This window comes from Nyctereutes procyonoides, unplaced genomic scaffold (genome assembly GCF_905146905.1).
Source record: "Nyctereutes procyonoides isolate TBG_1078 unplaced genomic scaffold, NYPRO_anot_genome, whole genome shotgun sequence".
In the NCBI taxonomy this organism is placed as follows: Eukaryota; Metazoa; Chordata; class Mammalia; order Carnivora; family Canidae; genus Nyctereutes; species Nyctereutes procyonoides.
The window spans coordinates 26,305,703-26,329,265 of NW_026575120.1; the positions used below are offsets into that span (position 1 = coordinate 26,305,703).

The 23,563-nt window shown below is 56.8% G+C and overlaps 1 protein-coding gene across 2 annotated transcripts in view; it reads left to right on the forward strand.

Moving 5' to 3' along the window:
• Positions 1–858: 858 nt before the first annotated feature.
• The window catches only part of KCNH2 (potassium voltage-gated channel subfamily H member 2), a 33,042-nt gene continuing 10,337 nt past the window's right edge, over positions 859–23,563 (forward strand). The window contains exons 1-5 of one of the 2 annotated variants that reach the window (XM_055335550.1): positions 859–1,113; positions 3,876–4,106; positions 18,960–19,124; positions 20,223–20,663; positions 21,196–21,407. In XM_055335550.1, the coding sequence (XP_055191525.1) occupies positions 1,038–1,113; positions 3,876–4,106; positions 18,960–19,124; positions 20,223–20,663; positions 21,196–21,407 (1,125 nt within the window). In that variant the 5' untranslated portion in view covers positions 859–1,037. Of the gene's footprint in view, positions 1,114–3,875; positions 4,107–18,959; positions 19,125–20,222; positions 20,664–21,195; positions 21,408–22,941; positions 23,336–23,563 lie in introns of those variants that run through there. The other variant, XM_055335551.1, reaches the window with a different exon arrangement.

Below are 23,563 nucleotides of genomic sequence, written 5' to 3' on the forward strand. Positions count from 1 at the left end.
TGTACCTCTCTGTGCAGGAGAGTCCCCGAATAACCCAGAAGAGGGCTGTGTGTGTGTGTGTGTGTGTGTGTGTGTGTGTTCGGGGATCGCCCCTGCTCTGAGTGTGTGCCCTCCTATGTCTCACCTAACCTGATTCAAATCGCTCTCCACCCGGGGCCTCCAGATTATCTTGCCCTTCACATTTCCCGGGTCTCCCCTGACCCTGGGCTCATTCTCCCAGGGCTATGTGCGCCTGTTGTGTCTACCCAGACGGTGCTTGGTGCGGTGGGCGACCAGGGCGTTAAGGGACCAGCCTACTCCAAGTCAGGTTCCTCATCTCCTCCAGTCGGGGGTGGGGGTGGAACACCCCCCCCCCCGCCCCCGTCCCTTCCTTGGCCGTCTCAAGGCCTGTCGTCGCACCTGTCCTTACTGTTCCCCTACCTAAGGGCCCCTTCCCCCTCTGTGGAGCGCGCGAGTCTCGGGGGCTCTTGGGCTGAGCTGGGGGCTGGGGTGGGGGAGCCCTCGGCGCTGCTCAGCCAATGGAAAGGGCGGGCGCGCGGGGTGTGTGTGTGGGGGGGGAGAGGGCGGTGCTGCGGGCGCGCGGCGAGCGGGAGGGGGCCGGGAGGCGGGGGCCGGAGCCCGAGGGGCGCGCGCCGCGTTAACCCTTCCACCGCCGGGCCGAGCCGCAGGCGCAGCCGGAGCCGCGGGCGCCGGAGCGGCTGTCGGCGCGGCGGGCGGGAGCCGGGAGCCCGGCGCTCGGGCGGGCGGAGCGCAGCGCGGGGACGCGGCGGAGCAGGGCCCGTGTCTCGGCGGGGGCCGGCAGACAGGTGTGCGGGCGGCCGGGCGGCCCGAGCTCAGGCGGCTCCAGGCCCGGCCCGCGGTCAGGAGCCGGGAGCCGAGCGGGGACCCCGCGCCCGCAACCTAGTCCCGGCCCCGCCCGTGCTCTGCTTGGCCGCGGGGTGCGGGGATCACGGCCGGGCCGGGCCACCCGAAGCCTGTGTTGGGCCGGGCCGGGCCGGGGTGGGTGGGGGCCCGCCCGGCCCGCCCATGGGCTCAGGATGCCGGTGCGGAGGGGCCATGTCGCGCCGCAGAACACCTTCCTGGACACCATCATCCGCAAGTTTGAGGGCCAGAGTGAGTGGGGGAGGGGGGCTAACGGGGAGGGGGCTCTGGGGGCGGGCCGAGCTCTCCGGAGTGTGAATGGAGGGGCGTGCCCGGGGCCGTGTGCAACGGGCTAGTGCAAGTCAATGGGGTCTGTTGGCCTCTAGGCGCCGGCCGTGGGTCGGGAGGGCAAGGCTTGGTGCGGGGGGCTGTGGGTTTGGGGCCATTGGGACTGTATTGGGGCGCAGGGCAGGAGGTTCAGCCCAGGCTTGCTGATCCGGGAGTGTGTGTGACATCTCAAGTGTGCAGATATCCCTAACTCTGGGTGCCTGGATGTGGATGGGGCTGTGTGGGGGCAGGGACAGGAGAAGGTATATGGTCCAAAGTGTGAGATACTAAGTACTGCGCCTAAGCCGTCTTGACTGTGTTTTTGAGGAACTGAGAGCCAAGAGCTTAAAGTGAGTGCCTAACCTGCTCTTGGAGTGTGTACATGGCACCCATGAGTTAGGTCCTGCATGGACAGTGGGGAGGTATCGTTGACAGCTACAAACTGTGGACTCCCAGGTGAGGGTGTCATGGTCTGAAGCTGGGCTTTAAGGCTCTAACAGGCCCAATGCAGTGCCCCCCTTTTTGCTGCTGTTCCTGTTCTGAGCTCCTTTATGGGAACTACAGTACCCCTAAGGCTGGCCCAGTAGGGGAGGCTTCCAGAAGTGTCCCAGGCTAGGTGAATGTTCTGGCGTGGGTGTTTGATCCTCCCAGCATGCGTGTGTCTGTCTCCAAGGCTGCATGTGCCATGGTGGGCGTGACTGCCAAGGGCCCTGGGAGCAGGGAGCGGGTGACATTCCTTGCCCATGACCCCGTGAGCGCGCTGGACAACGTGTGCTTGTAACTGTGGTGGGGGGAGGGAGGGATCAGTTCTGATGGGCAGCATTGTCTGAAGCAGAGGAACAAGATGATCCTGAGGGGGAGGAGACTGACACGGTAGAGGGCCACAAGGTGGGGTCTTTCCTTCTCACAAGCTCCAGAAGGCTGAGGAGCTGGGTATGGAAAGAATCTGGGGCTAGGATCTGGGGGGCTCCGCTTCTGGCCCCACCTCTGCCATTGACTGCCATGTGACCTTGAGGGACTTTCTTCCTTATCTGAATCTCAGTTTCCACATCTGGGAAGGAGGGGGTGGCCGAAGGAGACTTTCAGATCCCTTCTGAGATTCCAGGAGCTCAGGGAAGGGACGGGGGTAGGGCCTGCCTTCTAAGAAACTCGCTCTTCTCTCTGGGCCTAGGAGCTGGTTTCTCTTCTCCAAAGCTGGTGTATGTGGCTGGTAGTTGGGACTGCCTTGGGCTCAGGTAGAGATGGAGGCCAAGTCAGGGGTCTTTTGATGTGACATCCTGAGGTTGATGGCTGCCTGGGAGTTTTGGGGGATTGGTGAACTGACCTAAAGACCCAACTTCAAAAAGTAACTTCCTGGAGCCAGGGTAAGGGAGGGCTTAGGAAAGCAGCCAGCCTGGGGGGAGAGGGGGGGCCCTTGCTGCAGCTGCAAACCTTGCCCATGGGATTGCCAGGGCTGCAGCTTGAGGGCTGTGTCCACTGGAAAGGGAGGGGGCAGAGTTCCAACTGCCACCAAAAGCCCCAGCATTAAAGGCCAAAGTGGCCGGAAACTTCTGTTTATAAAAAGCTTTTATCCCAGAGCATCTTCCTTGGCACCAGCTGGGTCTGCTGCCTGCCTGCTGCTCACCTGCCAGCCTGGCTCTTGGGGCAGGTGTGGAGGGGGTGAGCTGTCTCTAGATGAATTGGGTCTATAGGGGCACCTCTCCTTATTGGGGCCTCACTTCCTGGCAGTAGATCCCTTTCTTGGATCTGTCTTCTTAGAAGTGGGCCACTGTCTCAAGTCCATCCCTGGTTCCCATATTTCCAGGGATTGGAGGTGCAGGTCCCTTTCCTTGCTCCCTATGACCTTGGGCTTCTGCCTGTGACCCTCAGTTATTTCTTCTGCCAGACCTAGCTTCAAAAACTGGCTCTTTTACAAGCTGCAAGATGTGGGCATGGCTCTGAACTTCTTTTGAGCCCATTTCTTCATCTATGAAACAAAGATAGTGATGACTACCTTCTGGGGTTGTAGGAGTATTAAATGAGAGAAAGCATTGCAGGTGCTCACGTGGGACTACTTCCCTCTTCCCCTTTAGAGCGCCCACTCTTCAGCCCCTGGCTGCCCTTGGAGGGGCGCGTAAGTCCCGGGAAGTACTGACCTGCTGGGTCCGCAGATACTTGGGGGAGTGATTTCCTAAGGATCCCCGGGGTAAGGAGTGCCCAGTGGGCGCCCCCCACCCCTTGCCCCCAGTCTAGAGAGCAGGGGTCAGGAAGAGAAGCCAGAGGACCTGATGCAAAGGGAAGGCTAGCCGCCATCTCTGGCCCTTTCCAGGCTCCCTCTCCAGGCCCAGTGTTTATCCCTCCGCCGCGGCTGCTGACACGCGTTGCTGACACCCGCCCAGGCTGGCCTCGGCCCCGGGCGCGGAGGGGGCGGGGGGCCGCTGGCAGGCTGCCCGGGGGAAGCCACGCAGCCTGCCCGCGGGCCAGGAGGGGGAGGGGGCGCGTCGCCGGGGCCGGGTCGGCCGAGGCACCTGTGTCGGGGGCACAGCTGCGTTCGCCTCCTGCTGGGGACCCCAGTCCCCGCCGTGCTTCCTGGGGGCGGGGAGTCCCGGGGCGGGTGGCTGTGTGTAACTAGAGAATGCGGGGGGGAAAGGCTGGGAGCCCCGAGGCAGGGGTCCCTGCTCACGTGCCTGCTCATCCCCGCCCCCCAGGCCGCAAGTTCATCATCGCCAACGCTCGGGTGGAGAACTGCGCCGTCATCTACTGCAACGACGGCTTCTGCGAGCTGTGCGGCTACTCGCGGGCCGAGGTGATGCAGCGGCCCTGCACCTGCGACTTCCTGCACGGGCCGCGCACGCAGCGCCGCGCGGCCGCGCAGATCGCGCAGGCCCTGCTGGGCGCGGAGGAGCGCAAAGTGGAGATCGCCTTCTACCGGAAGGATGGTAGGCGCGGACGGGGGCGGGGCCGCTACGAGGGGGCGGGGCCACCATGAGGGGGCGGGGCCGCGAGGGACAGGGCTGGGGCAGGGTCGGGGCAGGGTCGGCGGGATCCGGGAGGCCGGAGGGTGGGGAGACCCAGCGAGTATCCTGGGGGCGTGACCCCAACTGGGGCCACTGCTGGAGGCCAGGTGGCAGGCGCGGGCTGGACACTGGGGCTGCAGGATGGTGTGGGTCTCTTCACCTCACGCACTCTGGCCGGATGATTTTCAGGGTGGCCAAGGGGTTGTTTGGCTGGGAGTCTGGCGCCTTTGGTTTCTCCCTCCCTGGACAAACGTGGGCAGGAGTTTGACGGGGCTGGGATGGCAGATGCGTGGAGGGAATTGATAGAAGGTCAGCTTGGCGGCTGGGAGGTCACTTTCTGCTACGGGCAGGTGTGGTCTAGGGCAGCCCCCTGCCAGGTGATCTGGGAGATATCACTGAGGGCGAGGCAAAGGGGGGGAATGCAGGACTCTGGCTGGCTCTCTGTGGCCCATCTCCTGCCCCTCTCTCTTCTTAAACTGCACCTGGTGGGAGGTGTGTGCCTCTCCCCACAATTTCAGTTCAATTTGTGTCATCTCTCCAGCGCCGGCCCACCACCCCCTCCTGCACCAGGTGTTTCTGCTCAGCCACCGCCTCCTAGCCCAGCTGCTCTGGGCTTCCGGAAACTGGATAAACAGAGCCCTGGGCGGGGCGCACTGTGCCTGCCTGGATGGAGTGGGTTCTGCTCCAGGAGGGCAGTGAAGAGGCTTGGGGAGCCTCACAGGTATCAGAGGGCTGGGGAGGTGATTCCAAAAGGGCCACTGGACTGGCCATGGATGCCCAAACTCTGCTACTCAGTAGTATGTGTGATGAGCATTTACTGAACCCTTATGAGCCAGGTGCAGTGCTAGGGTCTTGTAGATGGAGCAGTGAACTAGAAAGAGAAGGTTCCTGCTAGAAGGGAGCTTCTCTGCTGTAGAGGGCACTCTTTACCTTTCTCTGGGGGCAGGCAAAGTGAGCCAGCAGTCCCTGTATGCACCTGGCCCTGGCCCTGGCCCTTGAATATCCCCTGTATGCCCAGAGTCTGCTGAAGTTGCCCTGTAAAGGCTGATCTCTCCATGACCCTGTTTTTGTAGGCGTGCACAGCCTGTGATATCACTGGACAGCATTAGAGGGGCTACTATCACTGGGGCCCTGTGAAAGAGAATTTGCTTATAGAAAATTGGGATTCTGGCTGGGAGACAGGGCCCAGGAGACTAGATGCAAACTCTGAGGGCAGGGCCTTCTGTCTGTTTTTTCACAAAGGTCTCCCCAGAACCATAATCAGAGTAGATTTGCTTTGGTATCTGCTGGGCCATCTAGTGCTAGCTGGCATGGGTGGGTGGCTCCTGTGTACTGGATGCAGGGCTAAATGTTTCACTTATGTTATCTCGTGGAATCCTTACAACAACCCTGGGAAGTAGATACTATTTTAATCTCCATTTTATGGATGAGGAAACTGAACTTCAGGGAAATTAAGAAACGTCACCAAAATCACACAGTTAGAAAATGGCAGAGCTGGGAATGGAACCATGTGTGTCTGACCAGAGCCCTACCCATTCTCAGTCTGTTGGCACATATTAAAAATGACCGCAGACAGTTACAGGCATATCTACATCCTGCACATTACTTTATGTGCAATTTTATTTCAAGTCATTGGTATGATGAAAAGAATGCAGATACATGAGTCCTGGGTATTCAGGTATAACACACCAGAAATTGTGTAGTATGGGACCTTGGTTACTGCCTTGAGCCTGTTTCTACTTCTAGGATAATGTACTTGCTCAGTCCTTGGCAACAGGGGCCTGGGTGCTTCTGTCTTCCCCATAATGTTTGGGGAGCTGGCCTTCCCTCTTGCCTCAGGCTTGCTCCTTTGGGAGAAGATAGCCAGGGGACCCCTCCTTGCAGAGGTGCTATCATGAGATCTTCGTGACCTTGAGGGATCACTTAATCCAGCCCACTTGAGTTACAGGTGGAGAAACTGAGAAGCAGAGGTCCAGTTACCAGTTAATCAGTGGACAAAGTAGGACTAGAACCCAGGCCCCCTGCCCAAGTTGAGATTGTTTCCTCCCTCCAGTTACTACTCCAAATGGGGCTGCCACCCAGAAAATTGTATGCTAGTCATCTCTGTGGCCAACAGGCTGGCCTCTACCCTCAGATCATGTGGGTCCCCATTTGTCCTGGCACTTGAGGTCTAGGAGGCTGACAGGTCTCCTCTGCCTCCCTTCCCTCCGCCTTGAAACAGTCCCTCGGGCAGATTCCTGTGGCCTGACCTGTGCTATGTACAAGTGTGTACGTGACCTCACACCTTTGTGCATCAGCATGATAAGGGAGGCAGAGGTGAGGAATGCCCATGCCACCACTTGTTTCTGCCCAGGCCTTTTTCTGGGTCTCTGTCTGGGCCAGCCATAGGAGAGTGGGTCCCTGGGCTTCTGCCCCAGGGAGGTGGGTGACTGGGAAGGAGGCGGGGCCTCTTGCTGGCAGGCGCCACTGTGGACAGCTGTGCTGTGTCGGTGCCTCTAGCCTAGTCTGTGCAGTATCAGGGCCTGGAGCCAGACAGCCCCATTATTTAGGTGCTGGGACTGCTGGGAGGTGGGGAGGCCCGACTGGGGGGCTGGGCATGAGCAGGAGGGAGAGACCAGTAAGGGAGAGATCACTGGTCTCGTGTCCGAGGCCCTTAACACCAGGCCCAGTATTTTTTTTTTTTTTTCAGGCCCAGTATTAAGGTGGAACTGGGAATAGAGCCAGCAGCATGGGGCTGGCAGGTGGTAGCAACCCTGTGGGGCCCCGGGGCCAGGTCTTGGCAGCAGGTGCTGCTGCTGCACACCTGTGTCCTTATGTGTTTTTGGAGGGTGGGCTGTGGGTCCCTTGGAGCATGGCTCCTTCTCACTTGCTCCCCTCATCTGCCAGATCTCAGGGAGGTGCCCTGTTCTCTGTCCCTTTTGTTCTTTCTGCTCTTTGTTTTCATCTCTGCACCTCCCACCGAGTGAGTTCCCTTAGCCTGGCTGCCTGAGCTCCTAGGCTCTGCTCCTCTTCCTCTCCAGGTGTTGGCCTCCCTGCCTCCCTGCCAATGCCTGCCCCTTTGGTCTTTATCTCTTTCTCCTTGCACCTGTGTCTGCTCTTCCTTCAGCACTCCTGAGCCTTCCTCCTCGCCTCTCTTCCTCTGCTCCTCTGGGCTGTATCTGGAAATCTCTCTCTGGCTCTCCATACCTCTGCCTGTTCTGGCCCAGTCTCTGTGTCCCCGTGTCCCCAGGAGCCTGTGCGTGGGTGGGGATGAGGGTGTCTCTAGAGAAGAGTCTGCCGGCTTCTCCATTCCAGCTGCAGGCCGGTTGCCATGGTAACAGGGTCAGAGGGCCCCCACTGCAACGGCGGAGCTGTGGGCTGGGGGAGGGGCGCAGACCATTGGGCCAGCCTGCTCATCCTCCCAGTGGGGAGCCAGAGACCTGGTGGTGGCCCCACACCCACTGGTCTGTGATCCCCAGACTCAGACTTCAGCTTCCCAGGTGCTTGGGCAGGTAGTTCTGGTACCAGCGACCCTCCATATGCCCCAGGCCATTTTCTCTTTCCTTCCTGTCCCCTGAAATCAGACTCCTCCCTGTGATACTCCCATACTCCTCCCTGCTCTCTCATGGCTGTCCCCTCCCCAAGCTCGGACACCCACCCTCTCTGCCCTGCCAGGTCAGGATCCTCAGGCCTCCAGGCCCCAATCACTTGGGTTGCTAGTGAAGGGGCCCCTAGGTTTGTTGAGGCTGGGCAGGCTGGGTGGGTACCTAGGTGCGTCGCGTGTCCTTGCGATGGGAGCAGACCAGAGCAATCTATGGAGGAATGAGGTTAGACACTGTAATACCCTTTTAAGGGGGCAGAAGCCTCAGGGGGGCGCCCTTCATGTTGGGCCTTCCGTTCACGGCCTAGGTGTCTGGGATATGAGGCTGGTGAGAACCCCTGCCCCTGCCCCTGCATGGCCACCAGGAGCAGGGCACAGAGACCTGAGGGGCCCTGCTGTCCCCAGCCAGCACTTTCTCTTCAAGGGCTCTAGGGAAGAAAGGTCATTCCTGGCCTGCTTGGGAGCTTCCAGTCCCAGCTCCAGCCCCAGCTCCTGGCTGAGGTAGTCTGCCAGGACTGAGGGTGTCCACCACTTCTGGCCCACTCTGGGGTCTGGAGAGTGTTGGGAGGGCGGCTCCTCCGTGTTGTGTCTGCTGTAGCCCCCGGAGAGGAGCTATGTAAATATTTGTGCGGAGCGTCGTCATCTGCGAAGAAAGCAGAGTTTGGCAGAATTTGACGGTGGCCTTGGGCTCTGGGGAGGGGGGCTATGGGCATCAGGAGGGCCAGCGTGGGGGTGTGATATGGGGTGAGACTCAGCCTCTTTGCTGCCTAGAAGTGGCTTCCAGGGTGGCATGACTTGAGAAGTTCCAAGAAAGCCCTTTTGCACTTAAACATCTCCTCGACAGTGCCCCAAATGCCTTCATTAGGGAGCCTTTGGCTTGGGTGGAGAATGAGCCTGTTCTTTCTTTCTTTCTTTTTTTTTTTTTACTCTTTTTTTTTTAATTGGAGTTCGATTTGCCAACATATAGCATAACACCCAGTGCTCATCCCATCAAGTGCCCCCCTCAGTGCCCGTCATCCAGTAACCCCATTCCCCCACCCACCTCCCCTTCCACTATCCCTTGTTCATTTCCCAGAGTTAGGAGTCTCTCATGTGCTGTCACCCTCACTGATATTTCCCACTCATTTTCTCTCCTTTCCCCTTATTCCCTTTCACTATTTTTTATATTCCCCAAATGAATGAGACCTTATAATGTTTGTCCTTATCCTATTGACTTATTTTACTCAGCATGAGCCTTGTTCTTGAAGAAAATGTGCTCTCTCTCATTACCCTCCCCTTTATGCAGGGAGGAATGTGGAATTATCAGCTCCTTAGTGTGAGGGACTTTAAGAGGAACTTCTCTCCCTGACATGGGGAGGAGGGCCCAAAGAGGGGGCATGGTGGGACACCTGAGACAGGTGATAAGAATGGGAGAGGTTCTGGATGAACCGCTGTCCCCCCCAAGTCCCCTCTTGTCCTTAGTCTAGGAGCCCATAAAGATCTCCATGCTGCGAATTGTGGTTGGCCTCAAATGGGCCCCACTACTATGAGCCCCAGTAGATTCATGTCTACTGGAGTAGAAACACCCTGAGAGCCAGGAATTGTCTCCTCCTTGGCCCATATTCTCCCTCACTTAAATTCTGGATGAGGTGGCCATGCCTGACTTCCTCTTGCTAGATTATAATCTCCCTGAGGGCAGGGGGCAGTCGTGGTTTGTTCTCTGTTGGACACTGGAGCTCCATACTTGCTTGTCGAATGAATGAATGAATAAATAAATGGATGAGGCGGGAAGTGTGCTGTATTGTAGAAGCCCTATACTGGGAGTTGAGGACTTGGAACAGCGTCTGGCTTAGTTATAGACTCACACCTGCTTGGCCATCAGCTGTGTGTCTGCAGGTCCTGGGCAGCAGGAGAAAGTGAGGTCAGCATCCATGTCCCCCCCAGTGCTCCCCTCCCAGCCCTGCCCCCTGCTAGAGACCCCTCCTTCCCCAGGCTTCTGCTGGCCCCAACTCCTGCCTCTCCCTCAAATCACTGAAGCCATGTTTGTGTTCTTGTTCTTTCTCTTTCATTTCATTTTTCTTTTTATCTCGCTCCCGGATCCCATTACCCTCCCCTTAGGCAACCATTCAGATGTACTTACTGTGAATGTGTTGTTTGCATATGTCCTCGAAAAACTTATATTTTGTCTGGATACGAATCAGCTTAACTTATGTAAATGATTTGTGCTATGTATTATATTCTGGTGTTCACTTTTTTTTTTTACATGAGAGTGTACCTTGAAGTTCATCCAGTATGTTACTTGACATCTAGTCTGTAGCTTTAGAGTCCTTTTTTTCTTTGTAAAGATTTTATTTATTTATTTATTTATTTATTTATTTATTTATTTATTTGAGAGAGAGAGAGAAAGAGAGAGAGCATGAGGGGAGAGGCAGAGGGAGAGGGAGAAGGAGATTCCTTGCTGACCAGGGAGCTTGATCCCAGGACTTTGAAATCAAGACCTGAGCTGAAAGCAGACACTTCACTGACTGAGCCAGCCAGGCGCCCCTGTAGCTTCATACTCTCCTGAGGCGGGCATGCACCTCAGTTTACCTGTCCACTCTACTGGGCAGCCATCTCTAGATTTCCTCCATAAGTAATGCTGCAGTGAACATCCACAGCCATGGCATCTTGTGAACTCATGTGAGGATATCTTTGGGATGCATCCTCAGGGGTGGAATTGCCAGATCACCAGGCATGTGGATACTTAGTTCAACTAAGGAGTGTCAGACTGTGCACCAGCATGGCTAATCCCCCACAACCTTCCTAAATAGAGTACCCGATTCCTAGTTCCCCAGGACCCCGCCACACCTGGTGTTTTGCACTCTCCTAAGTTTTGCCCATCTAATAGATGAGAGTAATAATTTGCATTTCATTGATATTGTGTGAGTCCTGGCATCTCTTCAATTGCCTTTCTCCTTTTGAGTTGGCTTCCCTGTGAGTTGACTGCTGGTTTCCTTGCTCACTTCTCTATTGAAGCTGCTGTCTTTTTTTCTTGGTGATTTGCAGGAGATGCTTTTATATTCTAGAAATACAGATGCTTACAGTTAAATATTCAATATGTGGATTCTAGATATTAATTCCTGTGGAATCTAGATGTCGCAAATATCTTCTCTCAGTCATCTGTTCGATTTATCCAACAAAGACACTTCACATTGGTACAAATTAATTGATTTTTAGCTTTGTTTGGGCTTTGGAAGTTTTGTTTAAGAAATTCTTCACCATCCTGAGGTCACAGAGGGGTCCATTTTTTTTCTAGTAATTTAATTGTTTTGCCTTTCTCAGTTGGTTTTCATCCCCTCTGAGCCTCCCTCTGTCTGTGGTGTCAAGTAGGGATCAAGTTGTATTTTTTTCTGCTAATGAGCCAGTTTTCCCAACACACCTAGTAAACAGCTTGTTCTTTTCCATCTATTTGTGGGGCAACCTTTTCATAAGCTAATTGCCCATCTATCCATGGGTCTTTGAGCTCTGTCTTCTGTTACAAACATTTATTTGGTCTTGCATCAAAACCACACTAAAACAACAACACCGGCATTGAGTATGCTTTAGTATCCGAAAGGCAAATCTTCCCTCTTTCTTCTTCTTAAAGATTTATTTAGGTATTTATGGACCTCTTTTCCTCATGAATTTTTTTTATTTATTATTTATTTATTTATTTATTTATTTATTTATTTATTTATTTATTTATTTATTTATTTTTTTCCTCATGAATTTTAGAGAAAGTTTCTTGAGTTCCTGGAAAGAACACCCCAGCTAGAATTTTGGTTGGACTTAGATCAGTTTTATAGATTAATTTGGGGGAATTGACGTCTATATAATATTTGTCCCATCCAAGAGCCTGAACTGTCTCTCCATTTATCAGATTGTTTCTGTACCCTTTATTGGCTTAAAGTACCCACCCCCGGCTTTGTGCATTTTTGGTCAATTTTAGTTACTTTATAGTTTTTGTTGCTATTACGAAAGAGACCTTATTTTTGACTACCTATACTAATAATTGAGTAGCTTTGTAATGGTGGAGAGAAATACTGTTTGTTTTATGGCTGACCTTGCATCTGGCAGCCTCACTGAGCTTTCTTATTTGTTCTAATTGTTTATCTGTAGATTTTGTTGATTCTTTGGGGAGGTGATCCTATCATTTGCAGATAACGCCGGTTTTGTCTGCCTATGTTTGGGTCATTGCCACGTGTTTGGCTGGTGGAATGTTCCATCTGACTTCTCAGGAGGTTGCACCTGTACTTTGTTCTTTGGAGTGTCCCAGCGTCTTGTGAGCTAGATGAATCCCGGAGGGATTGCAGCTTTCCCATTAATAATTGAGAAGCCAGGGGATCCCTGGGTGGCTCAGCGGTTTAGCGCCTGCCTTTGGCCAAGGGCACGATCCTGGAGTCCCGGGATCGAGTCCCGCATCGGGCTCCCGGCATGGAGCCTGCTTCTCCCTCCTCCTGTGTCTCTGCCTCTCTCTCTCTCTCTCTCTATCATAAATAAATAAATAAATAAATAAATAAATAAATAAATAAATCTTTAAAAAATATAATTGAGAAGCCGTGGCTGCCTCAGTGACTGGCGGGAGAGCTGGAATTGGGAAGACTGTTCTCAAGGCATCCCCTGGCTCTCTGGAGTATGCTAGGAGCCAAGGTGGGTGCACAGTTCTAGAGGCTTGCAGAGCCCTGGAGGTGGGCAGGAACCCTGGGTTGTTTCCTGGTAGACTGTGGCTGTATGCCCTTGCTGCCCAGCAGCAGGCTGTGTGGGAGTCATAGTGAAGAATGCTGGTAGGGGTCTGAGGTTCAGAAACATCATACCTTTGAGGCTCCTACTCTGGTCCCCTGTCCTGATTCCTGGGCCACCTGCCTTCATGTTCCATTCTGCTTTTTTTTTTTTTTTTAAGATTTTATTTATTTATTTGGAGATAGAGAGCTAGGCAGAGAGCATGAGCAGGGGTGAAGGGCAAAGGGAGAGAAGCAGACCCCTCGCTGAATAGAGAGCACAATGTGGGGTTCAATTCCAGGACCCTGAGATCATGACCTGATCCCAAGGCAAACACTTAACCAGCTGAGCCACCCAGGTGCCCCTCCATTCTGTTGATAAGATTTTTTAAAAAATTATTTATTTATTTATTCATGAGAGGCAGAGAGAAAGAGCGAGAGAGAGGCAGAGGGAAGAGGGAGAAGCAGGCTCCATGCGGGGAGCCCAATGCGGGACTCAATCCCAGGACTCCAGGATCACACCCTGGGCCAAAGGCAGACGCCAAACCAAACTACTGAGCCAGTCAGGCGTCCCTGTTGATAAGATTTAATAGCACTTCAACAAAAGACACCTTGATTGTCATGGTGGTTCCAACTACTATCTAGACTCAGGATGGATTTAAAATGGGCAAATTCTGTTGCAAAAGGCCAGTTCATCTCCCTGAAAGGGAGCTTGCAAAGTGGGGAGACAGCCCTGTCCACACCCACCTAAGTGCGGGTTGCCACCCTGAGGACCAGTCCTTGGACACCTGCTTACCTGGTACCTCCTGTGAAGCCAGCCCAGCCCTAGCCTCAAGGCCCCATCTTGGGTGGGGGTGCTGGGAAGAAGGAGGCTCACCCCAGAAGCCAATATACAATTATCTCCTAAATTAGGGATATAGTTTTAGAAAGAAAAACATCATGGGAGCTAGATGAAACAGTCATAACATCTCTGTAGAGGGGAGTCTTGTGAATCAGGAACTAAAGGGAAGAAGGGGCTCTGGGGAGTAAGAGTGCCAGGTGAAGCTGGGGTGTACCCAAGGGGTGCTGAGGCAGCACATGGGACCCAGCAGGGATGGGAGGCCCAGGTGGGAGAGTGGGTTGGATGGTTTGAAGTGGTTGGGATCAGGGGTATTCTGAAGGATTCTGGGGTAGGGTGGAGGTGGGGCAGACTCCAGGAAGTAGGAGGGAGAGGGTAAAGTTTGGAGGAGGAGACAGAGACTGGAACTGCAGAGCAGCCTTCTCTAGTGGAACATGGCCTTGTTTCATCTTCCCAAGGTTTCTGGGGGCTGGGCAAGGTCATGGCTCTGATTAGAGACATGGGGTTCCTGGAGGTCGATGGGGCTAGGACCCGGAGCTTGTCTAGAAAGAGCTCTTCTCTTGAGGCTGTTCCAGTGTCTCTGGGGAAAAGTGACACTGACAAGGCACATGTAGTGGGTTTGCAGGGAAGGGGTTGGTGGTCTGGACCCCTGTAGAGGCCCCTGAGGCCCTCTGACCCTATAAAACCCTGGGAGGTCAGGCTGGAAGGGCTGGTGGAGGGGTCTGTATCGTGGCTCCCCAACTCTTGCTCTGTAGTGGGCATTCTCCCATCGTTCAGCTCCGGGAGTCAGGGGCGGAGGTCTCTATATCACACACACACACACACACACACACACACACACACACACACACACACATGCACACACACACAAACGCACACTCTATCATGCACTCATTCACCAGCTGGCCTCTCAGGCTTCCCTATTCTCACCCCTGGGCCTGCAATGTCCCTGGCCCTCCCTAGGCCCCTGGCTGCCCCTGAGAGCAGTGTGAGTGACATGGTGGCCCCTGGCCAGGAGCAGCTCCTGCTGCATCTTCCTGTCGCCGCCACCAGGCTAAATATAACCTGACACTGCACAGCCCTGGGCCGCCGGAGACAGCCTCTCTGCCTGGGGGCGGACAGGGAGGACTGGAGCCCCAGCCTCTTGCCCTCAGTGTGACTTTGGGCCCAGCTCCTCCTGCCAGGAGCCAGGCAGGGAGGAGACCTGGGTGAGGATGGCTGCCTCCCCGAGGTCACCTTCCCTGCAGGGACCCAGCTCCCTGCCTCGTTACTGTTCTGGATGCTTCCACCAGGCCATCTGTCATTTCGTCTGGCACCCATCACTTGTCCCTGCAGTACGCACAGGGAGGCTGAAGCTCAGAGACTGGGTGACCTGCCCACAGTCACACAGCAATTGCCCGGCTCTCCTGCTGGTTGGGGCATATCAGCTCAGCTGCAATGGGCTCTTCCCTCTGCCTGAGGGACTCTCTCTTCCCCTATCTCATGCTGGGCTCTGGATTGGGGTCCTTTTCATTCCTTGACTCAGTGAGGCCAGATGCCAGGTCTGTCTTGTTCATGATGTCTCTGATGCTTCACGTGCATGTGCTCAGTGAATGTTCGTGGGTAATGAAGAGCCTCGCTCAGAGCAGTGATGACATCTAGTTTACAGATGAGCAACCAGAGGCTCTGCCCCGAGGAGCCTGTCCAAGGACACTCAGGGTCACCTGCAGTCCTCCCATTGCCTGACTGCCTGGTGCTACCCTGGAAGATAAGGCCTGCTCCTGTTAGAACTGAGCCTGGAGCCGAGCCAAGACCAGCGGGTGCCCAGAAGTGGGAACCGGAGTTTGAGACTGTGGGTAGGGTTGGTTTGGGTGCACTGCTGGGTATGGGTTGGCACCAGTGAAAGCTGGCCCGTTCGCATTCTGGTGGGTGACTGTGGGGGTCGGGAGGAACAGTACCTGCTATACTTGGAATGTGTCCCCTCCCCCTGCTTGTCCCTTCTCCCCTCCTTAGTGACTTGTGTGGAGCTGCACGACCTCCATGGGCTGTTAGGATCTGAGGCACAGAGGAGCCTATTAGAGTATGTCTACCAATCACCAAGGGTTTCCCCTCCCCCTGCCCCCCCTCCCAGGGCCCAGGGTGCCCCAAGCTCTGGAGGCTGGCAAATGCTGGACCCCCACCCTTCAGGAGTCTTCAGCTGGGGCTGGGGTTTGAGGAGGTTGTAACTGGGGTATTCTGTGTCCACCACGTGAGCCAGGCCGGCCCAGGGGCCTCTCCCTTTCCTCCTTTTCCTATGTATCAAGACCTCCCTTGGGCCCAGCTCCTCCTGCTTCCTATGTTGTGCCAATCATCCCTCAAGCCCTGTGGGGTAGGCATGATCTTCCCCTGTCACTGATGAGCACCTGGAGGCTCCAGGAGGGCAGGTGACTTGCCCGAGGTCATTCTGAAGCAATGAGCCGAGGCCACTTGACTCCCCAGCCTGTGCCCTTCCTTTGCATCCAGGAACCTCCTGGCCTTTCTGTGGGCAGTGTGGGGTTCCTGCTGCTCCCCTCTAGTCTGTCCCTCCCTGGACTGCTGGCGCTGGCTGCCTTGGGAGAGTGGGCCGTGCCTGCCACAGAGTGGCTCTAGGCGGAACTGCAGCCTGGCCCAGCCCTGGGCCCTGTGGCCTCTGCTTTGGGGAGCTACTGGGGGGGTGGGGGCAGGCTGTCGGAAGAGGAAGCGGAGCAGAGCAGAGCGATGGGCAGGGCCCAGGGATAGGTAGGAGCTGGGCTGGGAAGGGGGAGGTACCTTCTGTGTGCTCAGTGCCAGCCCAAGGCTTCCCCGGAGGCAGCTGGAGGCAGCTGAGCCGCAGACTCTGGACGTTTCTTCTCTGCTTTGAAGTTGTGTGAAGGTCAGGAGCCCCACCACCCACAGGCTGCAATTTGCTCTGTGCTGATATGGGCTCTGGCTGTCCTTGTGCCCCACCCCCGCCCTGTCTGACCTTCAGCTGCCCTCAGTGGCGCCCACCCCCCATAATGCCAGCCAGGGGCCACTGGCCACCCTGGCTAAAGGGCTGGGGATGTGTGATGGGGAAGCCCATGGAAGACCCAGGCAACCTGACAGGGCCATGGGAGGTAGAGCCTCAGAGAGCCCTGGCTGACTTGGGGCCACCAGCTCTCCTTCCTTCCATGCCCCCTTGAAAATAGCAGCTGGAGCCTGCTCCCCCCTCCACCCCCCACCCCATCCCTGCAGCCCTCAGGCAGGGTTCCAGTTCACATTTTTGGAATAACCAGGGCTTTGACAGGGTTATTTGAAAGGAAAAATTCTTTGAATGTCAGCAAAGGGAGAGGGCCAAGGGGGCTTTGCGTGTGAATATATGTCTGGAGTGGGGAGCTGGTCTGTACCATGAGGGGGCTGAGGGTTGGAGTTTCTTGAGTTTCTGCAGCCATGCAGGCGGTAGGGTGGCAATTTGGGATGCCAGGGTCCTGGGCTCCCTGAGATGCAGAATGCAGAGAGGCCTGAACGGAGTAGGTGTGGGCTGTTGAGGCCTGGGGTTCAGACTCCTGGGGCTCTGTGTTGGGGGCAGGATCCCCAGGCCATCCTGAAGGGTTGGGCTCATCTGGGTTCCAGACACTGGACTTCTCGGAGATGAATTTCCTTGTGAGGAATGAGAATCCGGGGCCTGGATTACTGGGGTGTCAGGGGTGGTTGCTGGGGGTCTCCAGGGCTCGGGTTTCCTGGTCTCTGGCCTCTCCTTAGTACTGATGAGGGCCAGTCCCTATTCAGGCCGCTGCCGGCCATCACCATATTAGGGCATAAACTCTAGGCGGGCTGTCTGGGTGCCAAACGGTCTCCAGCTGGGCCCGGCCCCCTGCGGCACCCAATACCACAGCCTGGCTTCAGCCAGGCCATGTCAGAGGCCGGAGGTCAAGGGACAGCTGCTGGAGGGAAACCCAGACAGAGCCCCCAGCTTAGGTCCCATAGAGCAAGCTGTGAGGTCCAGGATGCGGTGAATGGAAGGGCTTCGGGGTGGGGCAGAGGATTCCTGGCCAGCCCTTCCTCTGGCCCAGCCCCCCTCAACCCAGTGCTGTCCTGTTACAGTTGATCTCACAGGATCTCCTTCCGCAAGCTTGATCCCACAGCCCTGAAAAGTGCTGATCTGCCTCCTTCTCCAGACCTTGTCACCAGCAAGTCCTCCCCAAGCCAGGGAGCATCTCCCAGGACTTAGGCCCTTTGCACCTGGCCTGCTCAGCTGAGGTTCGGTCCCCAGGGCCTCGTTGACAGGCATCAAACACTAGCCCAAGTATGTGGCCACCAGCCCCACGTTTGTTGGCCTCTTCCTTGACTCACTTCACCACCCACACTTGCCCTCTACCCTTCTCCTTCTTGACCCCTCCCCCACAGTCAGCACTACTCCATCCCTCACACCTGCTGCTAGGTCCTGCTCCCCGTTGCATTGTTCTGGGTGCCAGGCCCTTTGGAAGGGATGCACACTCTGGGCAGTTAGGCCCCTATAGTGCAGAGAAAACAGATGAGCACAGGGCAAGGAAGATGAGTCAAGGCAAGGCAAGAAGTCTCTGCCCCAGAAAGAGGGAGATGAGGATCATGTCTGGTCCTGGGAGGGTCCATAAAGAAGGAGGAACAGGACATTTCATCCAGGAGGGCTTCCTGAGGTGGGATTCTGAGCTGGGCCTTAGGCAGAGGCTGAGAATGCCAGGGTCACTTTCAGAAAGTGACAGAGAGTGGGGTGAGGTGGCAGTGGTCTGGACGAGGAGCAGAGGTGGACTGGGTACATTTTGCCTGGAGGACTGACCTCACCTGGTATAGGGGCTCTGGTGACCAGAGAGAGCGAGTGAGAGAGAGATTGGAAGGGGAGGGAAAAAGTCAAGGAACAAGAGAGAAGAATGGGAAACAGGAATGAAAGGTATAGAAGCAATGCTTCTCAACTCTTTGTTGAAGGATCACTTTCTTTATTTCCGTATGTCACAGACCAATCCTTTTGTGAAGCACAAAATCTCATGCTTGGATACTGTGGCAGTGCCAAATTGTGGTGATGGCTTCAGGACTCTCGCCCTCAACTTATGAACTCTTGATGCTGTGTCCCGGCATAGCAGTTGGAGCTAATGTGGAGAGAGCAGAGTCGGAGACAGAGGGACTGCTAACTCTTCTATCCTGTCCAGGCCACACCAGTAGCCCTAGGCACTTGGCATGCACCAATTTATTTACTCTTTATGACTCATGAGAAACTGAGAAAGAAGTGATTATCATTCCCATTTCAGAGGGGAGAAAGATGAGGTACAGGGAGGCTAAATCATCAAGGAAGCATAAGTGACATGAAGCAGCAGAGCTGGAATGCCCGAGGTCCTGGGCTTGAAGTCCCTGGGCTTCCCTGCTTTGCTAGACTGCCTGGCACCAGGGACAGCAAGGAAAGATCGAGAGGCTGGGGAGGGATGAGCAGAGAGACACAGAGAGGGCCCAGCATGCTGGAGTGGACAGGTTGAGGGAAGGGGCTCACAGTGGCCAGCATGTGGCAGAAGGAGGGGTCTGTGCAGGACACACCTAGAAGGAGGGGCCAGGAAATGTGTGTGTGGGCCGCAGGGCAGGTGTGGAGTGGCCCCATCAGGCTCTGCTCTACCCACTTGAGGGGCCCTGCTGTCATAGTGGCCACATCCTCTGCTCTGCAGGGAGCTGCTTCCTGTGCCTGGTGGATGTGGTGCCTGTGAAGAACGAAGATGGAGCTGTCATCATGTTCATCCTCAACTTTGAGGTGGTGATGGAAAAGGACATGGTGGGGTCCCCGACCCATGACACCAATCACCGTGGCCCCCCCACCAGCTGGTTGGCCCCAGGTAAGTGCAACCATGCTCTCAGGTCCCTTTCCTGAGGCCTTGAGGTGACCCAAGGCCAGCGCTCTGCAGGAAAGGCTGTTGGGGGTGCTCCTTTCACAGGCTGGGAAGACAACACCAAGGATATGGTCTAGTCCCATCTGGCTCAGGATGGACAGATGGGGGTGGAGTGACTGATTGAGTCCGGGTTTACAGGTCCTTGGGACAGTACTGCACCTGGTTTCCTGGCCTTACCTGCTGGGTTCCTACCATAGCCTCTCCTGGAGTGGTCTTGCATCGAGCCCCAGGAAAGGGGGATTCACCCTTCCTACATGGTCCTGGCCACCTCAGAGTGGCTCCCCTGCTCATTGCAAGGTTCCCTCAGGGATTCATCTCCCTCCCTATGTTGCTTCCAGCCCCCCAGTCCTTGTTCCTGGACTGGCCAGCTCCCTGCTCTGGCCTTGGCTGATGGGGGAGAAGATTTGAGGGAAATGCTCGCCATGATTGGAGACCCGAAGGCCTCATCTCATTCTCCCATAACACATAGGCTCCCCTCACTCCTCCATGAGATCCTTTTTGGGTTTAATTTTAATTTTTCCCTCCAAGTCTTGGCAAAAGATTCCACCTCTTGGTTTCTCGGGCTCCAAGAAGTGAGGGTTAAGAACACTGGCCTTACCTGTTCTGCAGGTACTATCTACAAGATGGCAGGGCATGGCAGGAAGTGCTCCTCCAAAGGCAGGCCCTGCCATTTACTATGTGACCTCTAGCACATCACTTGACTTGTGTATGCCTAAATTTCCTCCGGTCTAAACTGGGGAGAATGTGATACCCACCAGTACGGTTGGGAGAGTCATGCATGGTTTATGTAGAGCCCACCATGACCTGTGAGGCCCAAGAATGGCAGTTTATTATTGTCAGAGCCTTAGATAAGATTGTATTCTAGAGGTTTTCTGAGGCTTGAGTTCTGTGCAGTGGCGGCTGGGGGGAAGGGGTGCTGCCTGCCAGGGCTCCCGGGCCCCCACCTCCCTCCCCTCAGGGACTGGGGTTCTAGCTTCCAGGCTTCCCTGCTCTGGGCTACCCCCTCGTGTCCCCATGGCCGGCACACCTTTCCTCTCCCCGCAGGCCGAGCCAAGACCTTCCGCCTGAAGCTGCCTGCGCTGCTGGCCTTGACCACCCGGGAGTCCTCAGCGCGGCCAGGAGGTGTAGGCAGTGTGGGCGCCCCGGGGGCCGTGGTGGTGGATGTGGACCTGTCACCTGCGGTGCCCAGCCGTGAATCGCTGGCCCTGGATGAGGTGACAGCCATGGACAATCACGTGGCAGGGCTGGGGCCGATGGAGGAGCAGCGTGCGCTGGTGGGCTCCAGCTCCCCACCTGCCAGTGCACCTGAGCCGCTCCCATCACCCCGAGCACAAAGCCTCAACCCTGATGCCTCAGGCTCCAGCTGCAGCCTGGCCCGGACGCGCTCCCGGGAGAGCTGCGCCAGCGTGCGCCGGGCCTCCTCAGCCGATGACATCGAGGCCATGCGTGCAGGGCTGCCCCCGCCACCTCGCCACGCCAGCACCGGTGAGGGCCCTGAGCCCCCTGAGCCCTGCGGGAACTGCTCTCCCACTCACCAGGCCTACCCCATTCAGGGTAGCTTCCTCCCTCTTAGCCCAGGCCTGTGTGCCTGGGAGATGGAAATCCCATTAAGCACTTACTTAATCCCATTAAGTGGCCTTTTACTCCATTAAATGTCCATTCATCCCATTACATTCTTCCACTCACAGAGCCTTTGCTGGCTGGTGGAGCTGGCTCTCCCAGGGTGGCCCGGAGGAGGGATGGCCATGGGGGGTGTGAGGGGCAGGAGAGGCAGGCCTCTGGGTCCCAGCTACCACTTGGCTCTCTGGCAGACCCTATGGAGGATCTTCCTCCATCATCTCCTAGCTGCACCATGGTGTGCTTCCTTCAAGTGGCCAGACCTCTGGCCTTGTTTCTTAGGGACTGCTCATCTCCTGAGTCGGCCTCACTGATTCACCATATCCCATGGCCCAGTTCACACAGGGCCTGGTCTCTACCTCAGCCTGTCACCCTGACCTGGCTTTCCCCTCCACTCCAGGGGCCATGCACCCCCTGCGCAGCGGCCTGCTTAACTCCACGTCAGATTCCGACCTTGTGCGCTATCGTACCATTAGCAAGATTCCCCAAATCACCCTCAACTTTGTGGACCTCAAGGGGGACCCTTTCCTGGCTTCACCCACCAGTGACCGGGAGATCATAGCACCCAAGATAAAGGAGCGGACTCACAATGTCACTGAGAAGGTCACCCAGGTAGGTGTTTGGCTCCCTGGCTCTCCTCTTACCTTGGAGGAGCTTAGAGGGAGTGGGAGTGGGCCATGGTGAAAGGAGAGGTCCAGTCAGTAAGGGACTCTTGAGGGTGTGCAGATCCACTGCCTGGAGGTGGGGGTGGGAGGGTTCTGGAGCTGGGGTGAGAGAGAACAAGTCTGAGAGGTCCTGAGAAAGGGGACTGCAGGGAAGAAGAGGGGAGGGGAGGGGACAGAGGAAGGCAAGGGGACTTGGGACAGGACAGAGACAACAGGTTGATGGGGCACAGGGAAGACAGGGTAGATGAGGTGGGGTGGGCCAGAGAAGGCAGTCACAGGGGCGTGATGGGGTCTGTTCACGGGGTGGTGAAGGAGGTTTTGGGCAGGGTGGAGGCAAACCTATGGGAGATTTCGAATTAGAGGGGACCACGATTCTTCTAGGCCAATGTGATAAGGTAGGTGGAGGGTGGGGATCCTATTCTAGGGCCAGAATGGCTTGAAGGTGCCCATCCCTGTCCCCAAACCACAGGACAGGGCAGTTTGCTTCCCCTGTTGGGAGGGGAGTATATGACAATGGGTGTATAGATACAGAGGGACGAGGTCCCTGGATCTTGGGCCAGAGAGGACAGCCAGCCGTTGGGGGCATTGCCTAACACTGTCCCATGGCATGGCCAGCCTGGTCTCCCGGCCCCTCCTGGCAGCAAGATTGCTGGCACCACCCCCACAGCCCAATGCATTCCAGCTCCTTCTTCAGTTCTGGCCTTGGGGCTGGGTGGGGGTCCCCGCAGTAGGGGAGGAGCCCAGCAGTAGGGGAGGAGCCCAGGACCGTGGGGGCCGCTGTCCCACACCTGCTGAGCATCAGTCTCATTACTCCCTCCTGCCCCTTCCGCAGCAGCTCCCTGAGTTGGCCCTAGTGAGGGAGCTGCCCTCTTTCTCTTGCTGTTCTTGCTGCCAACCTCCTCGGCCCTCCTCCTGGCCCTGCTCCTGCTGCCTCTGGCTCTCTGGGCCCCTGCCAGGTCTCCAGCCCCTTGGCCTTGACTCCAGAATGTTCCCCCTCACCCCAGGGCCCATATCTGGCTGCCTGCCCCTCTCCCCCTCCTGCCTCTGCCTCTCTTCCCACCTGGAGCCCCAGATGTCTGCCCTGCTCCTGGGCCCACGATGTGTTGTGGTCTGTGCGTGGTCTCTATGTGGCAGCGTGCGTGTGCGTGTACGTGTGCGTGTGTGTGTGTTCCTGGCTTTGCCTGTCACCGGGCAGTCTCTCCATCTCTGGGTGTCTGTCTGACTCGCTGGCTGGGCACTGGACCGGCGGGGCGGGGGTGTCGGGGAGACCATTAATCTGCGGTGACAGGCCTGGCTGCCCGGGGGAGGGGGAGGGGCACGGGCTGCGGGAGCGGCTGCTGCAGGAGCCCTGAGCGGGCCGCGGGGGAGGGGGCCGCTGGCCAGCCCGGGCGGGGCGGGGGAGCCCAGTGTGGCAGGGTGGGGGTGGGGACCTGGGAGGAGGGGCCGGCTGAGGAGCTGAGGTTCCGACCGCGGCGCTGCTGCTGGGCTGGCGGCAGGCAGAGCTCGGCACCCTGGCAGCGGGGCCCGTACCGGGGGGCCATGGGCAGCCCAAGCCAGGTGGGCTGCTGGCCACACTCACTGCCAGGGTGACCCCGGCCCCGGGGCCCAGCCCCAGTGACCCTGGCTTCATGCCAGAGGCTGCCCTGGAAGCCAGGCCGCCAGCCTCTGGGGCGCAGACTGGGCTGGGACTGCTGCTGGGGTGCAGGTGAGGCGCTGGCCGGGCCCTCGGGCTCCAGGGCAGGCAGGCTGGGGGGAGCCAAGTCCTCCATGGCGGCCCCAGCAGGGAAGGCAAGCGGGACAGGGGCCCTGCAGCCCAGGGCCCAGAAAGGCCGGGTGAGGCGGGCCGTGCGCATCTCCAGCCTGGTAGCCCAGGAGGTAGGTGACCCCCTACCCCAGCTACTCCTCCTCCCTCCCTGGGCTGGGGCACTGAGAGATAGGTGGTGGCAATTGGGGTGCAGCCTGGTGGGCTCTGGCTCTGGGGCCGGGCTGGGTAGGGAGAGGGCTTCTGAGAAGCAGGACGGTTTGGGAGCCGTGGGGTCCGCAGCTCTGCTCATCCACTGCTGGCCCCTGCTTGCTCTCCTCCAGGCCTTCTGGGCCTTGGTG